General features: G+C 35.9%; 2 protein-coding genes across 3 annotated transcripts; both read left to right on the forward strand.

Annotated features, from left to right (window-relative positions):
• LOC113099180 (myeloid cell surface antigen CD33-like) lies at nt 1-3,295 on the forward strand. Of its 2 annotated transcripts, XM_026264278.1 has the most exons (8): nt 1-94; nt 214-294; nt 412-777; nt 1,035-1,325; nt 1,615-1,698; nt 2,078-2,195; nt 2,305-2,356; nt 2,787-3,295. In XM_026264278.1, the coding sequence occupies exons 2-8, from the start codon at nt 234-236 to the stop codon at nt 3,111-3,113; spliced, it is 1,299 nt and encodes a 432-aa protein (XP_026120063.1). In that variant the 5' UTR covers nt 1-94; nt 214-233; the 3' UTR covers nt 3,114-3,295. The 2 variants fall into 2 exon arrangements, with proteins under 2 accessions (XP_026120063.1, XP_026120065.1); XM_026264280.1 differs by lacking the exon at nt 214-294 and having other exon boundaries at nt 73-94.
• A 1,072-nt stretch (nt 3,296-4,367) lies between these two features.
• Nucleotides 4,368-6,909, forward strand: LOC113099169 (interferon-inducible GTPase 5-like). The gene is made up of 2 exons (XM_026264255.1): nt 4,368-4,632; nt 5,529-6,909. Exon 2 carries the CDS (start codon nt 5,550-5,552, stop codon nt 6,687-6,689), a length of 1,140 nt encoding a protein of 379 aa, XP_026120040.1. The 5' UTR covers nt 4,368-4,632; nt 5,529-5,549; the 3' UTR covers nt 6,690-6,909.
• Nucleotides 6,910-9,226: the final 2,317 nt, after the last annotated feature.

Raw genomic sequence — 9,226 nt, forward strand, 5'->3', positions numbered from 1 at the left:
GAAGTAACATGACAAGAGGAAGGATGCATTTAAATTGTTACTTGTGTGCTTTTGCAATTCGATAACATTGTGAAGGGGTTGAATTGAGAAAACGGTAAGAAGCTCTCTCTTTAGTGCAGTATCCATATGTTATATTATAGTAGGCTATGTATAGTTTGTTTAGAAATGTTAAAGGCTAAATTAATGTTTGTTTGTTTGTTTGTGTTTGTGCAGATTTGTTGAATACATCCAAAATGCAGATCACCACAACTTGTACAATCCTCTTTATTTTGATATTAAATATGTTGTGTACAGGTACACATCTTATATTGTGATGTTTCTAATGTTTTACATTTAACTTAGAATTTTTATATTCAATATGTTAAAAAGTAGATTATATTGAAAAAGCTTAAAGTGCTTGTTTTATTCAAGGCCAAGAAAAGACTGACTGGAACATCACCTTCCATCCACCAGAAGTTACTGCAGTTACAGGATTGTGTGTTCTCATTTCATGTACCTTCACTTATCCAGATGAAGAAAAACCTAGTAATCTTCGGTGGAATGCGTGTAATAAAAAAGGTGACTGTAGTGAAATATTCAACTTTAAAAAGTTGACCGACGAAAACGTGAAAGAAAATAAATCAAGACGGATTGAGATGCTTGAACACGATCTGACCAAGAACAACTGCAGCATCATCATGAACAACATAACAGCAAATGATAAAAAATATTATATGCTCATACTGGAGGAGTCTAGTCGAAACACTTCTAACCTCACAGTTAAGATCACCATCCAAGGTAATGCTTATGTTTGGCAATGTTAAACAGGTAATGCGTTCTTGTCTAGTCTGATGTTCTCTTTCAGTTCTCTCAAATTGTATTTCAGAGCTCACACTGCACACTTCTGATGTTTTAGTGATTTAATGTAAATTTCTTGAAGTACAATATGCAATTCTTTTGTTTGATATGAATCTGTACTCAAAGAATGACTCACTTTCTTAGACTGCGGTAAATGTTGGCAGTGTATAACTTTTGTTGTGTACCTCTATTTGCAGATAAGCCTAAAATGAAGGTTCCTCTTCTCATTGAAGGACAGAAGGCCAATCTCAAATGTTCAGCTCCTTTTCCTTGTCCTGAAACTCCTCCTAAAATAACATGGTGGATCAAGACAAGAGGGGAAAACATCACCTATCTAAAGGATAACATCATCCTGACCAACTCCAAAAGCCTTTACAATTCTACATTGACCTTTACTCCAACCTTTGACCTGCACGATGCCATTGTAGCATGTGAAGTGAGCTACGGAAGCAAAACCATCAGTACAAACAGGACCCTGAATGTCACGAGTGAGTTTACAAATTTACACTTTAACCACTAGAACTACTACTACTACACCGTTACATAAAGCAAAAATTCTCTGTGATATTCAAAAAATGTATAAATAAAAGTGTTTATTTCTTGCATACCAGTCAATATGGTGTCAAAAACAATGAACCTTTGAACAATGAAATGAAAATGTGTAAATGTGTTGGCAACTGTTGAAATATTGAATTGCTACACACGTCTTTGCAGGGGGCAGCCCTAAAGCCAAAACATGTGTTTATTAATTATAATATCAAATTCATCACATGCTAGGTGATACAAATGAACTGAAAGTGAACAAGTCCTTCAGTCCTGGAAGTGAAAACATGCCACAAAGTGACACCACAAAAACTACAGGTAAACAACAAAACAGGTAATTTACATACTGCAGACTCTGTGTATTTATTTCAGGGCAATTATGATTTAGCCAATTAGGACATTTTCCTTCTTTGACATCTTTGGGTCTTCTTGAACAACATTGCTTTCAACGAATCCGATATTAGGAGAAGGTTAAGGGAGGTGGTTATGTTTAGGACCAGGGCTGGGCATGGATGACTGAATCACATTTCTCTGATTATAAAGGCAATTTATGGTTAGATATTGGGTTAAATGTTGTTCCAAGACAAGATTTCAGAAACATGTCCTACTTGGACAAATCTGATACTCCCATCTCTAAACACCAGGCATTGTCTATTGACTTTTATAGATATTACTAACAATTCTGTGTAAACTCAAGGTATAGAAGATTTCTTTAAGAATTTGAACATCTCAACGATACTCACATTTGTGGTGGGAATGATGTGTTCGGCGCTCATCTACTCAATGGTTTTGTGTTGTTGGGTGTTTTGCCACAGGTAGGCCTATCATTCGCCTAAAAAGGCATCAAACAACATTTGTCCTTATAATTTATAGCATTTAAATGTTTGCTTCATGTCTGATCAGCTCAAAATCTTTTCTTAACAGATGCAAACACAAAGCGCCAACTGCAAATACAGAGACTGAAGACAATTTGGAGGTAAAACAGAATCAATAAGCATTACTGAATATTAATATAGGAAATAATATGTGTCTATAATATAATATGTACATTTTGTTTCGTTTAAACACAGTCTCATACAGAAATATCTCACGCTGTTGTGTCACTCTGGAGTATTGCATTATTTTTTACGAAACAAAAATTGCGTCATTGTTTACTCAACCTAATATCATTCGAAACACATTGGATTTTTTTTGTTTGTTTTTTTCTCAAAGGCCAGTGCCATAAATATAGTTTAACATCAATGTTGGGGCTCACAATTAAGTATATAATAGTAATTGAATAATATAACATATGTGAATGACGCCAAACAGAGAATTTTCAAAAATTACACTTGATAGAATCCTCTAATGACTTCTCTTCCATAAATGAATGTCAAAAGAATACAGATATATTTTGTATGTATCAGATGGTGCAGACAGACGTAGTTCAGACTGGAATCAATGAGCAAACACCTCTTCATGGACAGCTTAGTGGAGGGAACCCAAACACGGCTGAACCAACAGACAGAGCAGAGGTAGACGAAGCAGTCGGGGTGGAAGCAGGAGAGGTCGACTACGCCAGCATCGACTACTCCCTTTTAAAGGCTAGACCGCCTGAGGAGCAAGAGACAGAACCTACAGACACAGACTATGCTGAGATCAAGAGGGACAGGAGAGGAGATGGGAAGGAGAAGGAAGTCCTTCAGGATGAAGATGACCAGCTTGAAACACCCAACCAGATGGATGGAGAATAGGGAGCTTATTCTAACTCACAGGAGCTGAAAAGTTAAGGACCTACAGTCTTAAATACAACCAACAATATTAGAACTTTTAAGAAAATGTTTATATATTATGTTCAGATGCTTATAATTAATGTTTTATTTTTGAGCTTTTATGTGTCTATCTTAATAGTTTCAAATTAATAGCTGCATGCAATTTCCTGAAATTATTCTACAACATCTGTTTACATGTTTGAAAATATAAATAAAAAAAGTTTTTTTTTGTTGTTGTTGAAAATGTTTCTAATATGCATTTAAGGAAGTTTGTGCTTCCTGCAACCTCTGCAAATATTTGTATTAATGTAAATTAAATAAAGTTTCGGATTGTTACCTTCAGCTTCATTTGCTTTTATTGGGTACAAAAGTGTCAAATGCATAATAAATTCAGGATTTAAATTGTTTACTGTTATACAGAGTTATTATATGTCAACATTCAGTATAGGGCTTTGATGATTTAGCAGTCAAAGGGTAGTTTCTTGTTCTTCTTTCAAACGACTCTTGACCTGAAGTGACATCAGACATTTTTGCAACTGACGAAAGCACAGATGTGTTGCAATCATTTGACAGAGTCACACATAGGCCTTAACACTTCACTTCAAAAACCTGAATAATGGAGAAAAAGGCTAGCAACGTTGCACAACAAATAACTAACTGTGAAGGCAAGTTTATTTATATAGCACACTTCGTACACAATGGTAATTTAAAATGCTTTACATAAAAGAAAGTAAAATAAACATGAAACCAATAATTTAAAAACTTTGAAAATGATTTAAAAATTGACTTTAAAAAAATGAAGACAGTTAAAAACAGTAAATGATTTTACATAAAATACAGTGCAATCAGTTGGATAAAGGCCCAAAGTCAGCTTACAGTTTTTCTCAGTGGCTTTCATGCAATTCTCGAATCAGAAATTAAATTCTCAAAACTACTTTTGCAACCTCCACATTATCTAGTCACTTGGGCACATCATAAAAAGTTTTGATCTTTTGAGCAAGTTGCAATTGCGTAGGTACATTCATGCAACGGGTTATATACATTTGTCTGTGGTTTCCTACATTATCAGTTGCTACTGCCATGTTGCTCAAAATGTATTACATAGTTTTCTGAAATCGCTCAAAGGTGCTTTCTTGAACCTTCAATTGAAAAGCATATTTAGACAGAGGACAACACAATGTGTTTAAACAATTGAGAAAAACTATAATCCATTTTGGGGATGTTGAATCTTTAGGATTGTCTAAAGGGTGTGTCTGTTTTGATATTAGCGGATTCCTCAAGAACTGTAAATCAGCACACCTGCTCATTTCTCCTCAGGGGTCACGTGTGTGTGAGCAGGATTAGGCCTTAGATAACAGGATTAGAATGTTCCACACACTACAGGGAATCTTTAAATAGCCTTTGAGCGTGTCACTGTCTTGGTTATCTTGTTGTGGTTTGATATTTTCAACCATTTTTCTGTGGTCCACCTCACTGGCTGTCATCCTGATCTGAAAAAAAGGTATGTGTTAGAACTGATACACTGAAACCACTTCAAAGCTGTTATTTATATACTCATTATTACATTACTCCTATTTATTATGACTAATTAAGGTTCATGTTTACTATTTATGGAAATAAATGTGTCAGTATGTTACTTATTCTCACTTTAGTTTGCTCTTCTAGTAGCATTATGCTTGGCATGCTGGTTTTGAAATTCAAAATATATTTCTTGCTCTAAACATGCATTTGACTGCAACATGTAATGTTTAAATGTGCAACTATTATGACCATGGATAATCATTGCTCTACTTATAGAGTTACTAGATTTTGTATTTGTCAGTAAATAAATTACATTTACATAAAAAAAAATGCCTGCCTTTTTGTAAAATGGGGAAATACTGTAAATAAAATAGTAATATATATATATATAAAGCTACGGTAACATTACAAAGTTAGCAGTCTGTGAGATTTTTTTATGTTTTTGAAAAATGTCTCTAATATTTATCTGATCAAATATACAGTTACATTAAAAAAGTATATTATTACAATTTCAAATGAAGTTTGTTCTATTTGAATATATTTTAAAATGTAATTTTCTGTGTTGTAAAGCTGCGTTTTCATCAGCCGTTAGTCCAGTCTTCATCACATAATCCTTCAGAAATCATTCTGATATGCTGCTCAAGAAACATTTCTTGATATTATCAAATGTTGTTGAATTGGAAGTTCAAAAGAACAGCATTTATTTAAAATGTAAACTTTTGTAATACTATAAATGTCTTTACTGTCACTTTTGATATATTTAATCCGTCTTTGGTGAATAAAAGTATAAAATCTTACAGACTCCTAAAATCTGAACCACACATGACCCCAACTCTGCTTTCAAACACTGTAAATGATGTGTCTTTGTTATTTTAGATTAGTTTTCACCTACCAGACATGGCTGATGTGCTGAGGAGTCTTAACCTGCTGGAAACACTAAAGGAGTCCATTGAAAAGAACAACATTACGGATATAAGAGATGCAATGGAGGATATGCTGATCAGCCGAATCAACATTGCGATCATTGGAGACAGAAATGCTGAAAAAGCCACTTTTATAAATTCGCTTCGAGGACTGAGCCAAGAAGATGAATCCGCAGCCCGTACTCCATCATCCGCTGCCCCAGAGGATCTAGCCGTATTCCCGAATCCAAAGCACCCTGACTTTCGCCTTTGGGATCTGCCATCCATCTCTAGCAACGCTTCTTTTGAGGCAGAGGACTATGTCGAACGTTTCAAAGTCATGAGATACAACTCCATCATTATCACATTCACAGAGAAACCTAGTGTTAACAGTGTGGCGGTGTGGAGGGAAGTGAGGTCGCTGCAGAAAGAGACAGTTTACTTCATCTTACTATCATCTATGAAGGACACTGAGAAAACACTGGAGGTGAAGAAGAAGGCAAGCTTAGAAGTCCTCAAGACAGAAGGAGTTCCTCTGCCCAAGGTGTTTCTGGTACAACCTTCAGCTTTGGAGAAGCTGGACTTTCTGAAGTTTTTAGAGGTCATGCGAGGTGACCTTCCAGAGATCAGATCGCATGCTCTTCTTCTAGCACTTCCTACAATCTCCAACTCCTTGGTCACTCAGAAGAAAGATGCCTTTAAGGCACTGGTGTGGGCCGCTGCCTCATTATCCGGAGGCGTTTCTGCCATTCCCGTACCTTTGGTGGCTTCCATGGTGGACGCTACGGTGGCCATACGGATTCTGAACAAGGCTCAGATCTCACTTTGCCTGGACGATGACTCTCTGCAGCGGCTGGCGAGGCAGCGGGGTCTCGACCCAGCCAGGCTGAAGGCCCTGCGCACCTGTGCTCTCTCTGTGGAGGTCAGCAAGAGCGAAGTTAAAAGACGACTCGCAGAAGCCGAGAAAGACACCAGCACTGCAACCACCAGACTTGTGGATCTAGCCATGCCGAGACACGCCAGATCCGTCAGCCGATCTTTCACCGTTATGCTGCAGGCACTCAACACTGCTATTGACGATATGGGTTCTGATGCTGAGAAGGTGGTTGCTATGGTAACAGGAGAGGGACAGTAGACTGAGCAGTATCAATACACAAACACACATCATACTCAACGTGGACTGATACCTAAATGGACTATAGCCCTAGCATTTAAACTATACGCAATATATTAATTAAAAAAGAATAACACACTTCATTTTCATTATTTAGTTGATTAATATGCCATATAATATTAGTTTTCAGTGCAGTTCATTTTAATAGTTAACTATCATAAATGCCCATCAGGGATACCCCCCCCCCTCCCCTTTTTTTTGTATCAGTTTCAAATGCAGATTTTTTTAATGCCACATTCACGTTATTATTTTTTTATTATTGTTATTGCTATTATTTTTATCATAAACTTGAATAACCCAATAAAAACATTTCTGTAGTCATAATACTACTAATAAAAAAATAATAAAAGTCCCCCATCAGATATACACAAATTACATATTTTGGTTTCAAAATGTCTATTCTTGTCACAAGGTCACACATTTGCATCTCTGTATATGCGTAACAAGTCTGTATAGAGTTTATTTAACATTAGAATGTTGTTTAGACTTAAAGGGCAATGGTACACTTCTGCTATTTAAAAATATATATTTAAAAAAATTGCAATTAGTTCCGTTTCCTTTTCTTGTTATGTTTCAATGTCTTACATGGTCATAACCACGTTACTGGACTTCATTTAGCCTTTCATTACCTTTTTACACTGCACAGCTTTTTACAAAGCATGCATAAATTAAATTCCATGTGCAACATCAAATCCTCTTACATCTGAATAACAGTGAGCATACAGGAAACACGAATACACAGGGATTACTTAAAGGGATACTCCACCCTAAAATTAAAATTTTATCATTAATCACTTACCCCCATGTCGTTCTAAACCTGTACAAGCTTCATTTGTCAAGAGCTTACACTCTTCTGTGTTAGCCACGCCACAAGGATACGTTTTCTACATGTATTTATGTTTTTATTTGAATCCATTTAGAACTCGTTCTTCTCCCTTTTCCTATCACATATCAGATCATAAAGGTGTTTATTTTAAATGAAAATGATTGAAATATTAAAATGTTTTAAATGAAGTGTCTCATGGGAAGCATAATTACTAAAGTTATGAAACAGATGTAGGCAGGGCTTTATTGTCCCAATAAGGCAGCATCAATTTAATAATTTGAGTAAATATGTTACGTCCCAGGCTGTATGAATTTGTGTTCTATTTTCATGGTGCATGAATTTCATGATATGCTGCCAGTGGACCCAGCAACATTCTGGGAGTATTTATTGTATGTTTTGTCCTATTTTCTGTGCTCCTCCCTTTCCTAGTCAGCTGCTCCTCATCATTGTCAAGAAGAGCCAGTATTTAAGAAGATCAAGAGCGTTATTCAGTGAGATGTACCTTCTCCCATGATGAGTGTGTTGCCAGTACCCAATGACATAGTGTTGATTTTGTTGGTGTGTTTTAAAGTGATGGCAAACAGAGGCTTAATGAACCATTTGGATTTGAGGCTTTCATGAAATTATGCCGAAAAACGGTTCATTACGCGAAGCTTTTGGCACAGTGCGCTTTAGCGACACCTGGTGGTCAGAATTGGTTTCTCCACCAGATCTAACAATGGCTCTTCTAACAGTATTGTCAGCTTGGATTCATTATCTATATCACTTCATCATAAATAAATCGCAGAAGAAACTATGAGCATACATACAGTACAGTGCACAAATAAATGTGAGCAAAGTGCACTACTAGAAAATATATGAAAATTAAACCAATTTAAATGCAAATTAAATGAATTAAAATAACTAATTTTATATTCTGTCTACTGCTGACTTCTGGCATTTTTATCACTATCTGCATGCCTCATCCGTGATTATGCGATGTTGGAGAGCAAGCGTTTAGGAGTTTTGATAAGCTGCCTGAATGAGCAATAAAGCTATAGTGAACCGATTTATTAAAATACCTGGAAGTGAGGAATAATACAAAAATTTTCATTTTCACTCAGTAATACTTGATCAAATTCATATATACTGCAGTTAAGCAGAAATTAATTGTACTCAGTTGTTTTTAAGGCTCTAAATAAGTCCAGTACATTATAGTCAAACACATTTTTATATTTTAATAATTAAGATTTCTGTGCCGCCCCAGACTGGTCGCCGCCCCATCATAACACCCTGCAGCTCAGCCACTGGTGGGGTGTTAATGTCTGATAAACACAGCACACAGACATGTTCATTTAAGCTTTGGCCAAGCATTGTGTATTTTTTACTTCCTGTAGAAGTGACAATGGATGAGATTTAAAGATCAGAATCTCCCCAGTAAGTAAGGGAAACTGATTGATCTTAGACTAGCAATACAAGAATACACACAAATACATTCACACTAAGTTCATTGTTTATGTCTTTTGTCTATTGATTTGAATCATTACTATATAGCAATGATTAATAAAAATAAATAACATATATGGCATGCATCTGTTCCACAAGGACAAGCAAAAAAAAGGAAGAAGAAACAGGCTGACTCGTGAACAGCTGACACCACCAAAATATATTCACCCACAAACACCAAATGTGC

The sequence above is a fragment of the Carassius auratus genome, unplaced genomic scaffold (assembly GCF_003368295.1).
Source record: "Carassius auratus strain Wakin unplaced genomic scaffold, ASM336829v1 scaf_tig00216878, whole genome shotgun sequence".
In the NCBI taxonomy this organism is placed as follows: Eukaryota; Metazoa; Chordata; class Actinopteri; order Cypriniformes; family Cyprinidae; genus Carassius; species Carassius auratus.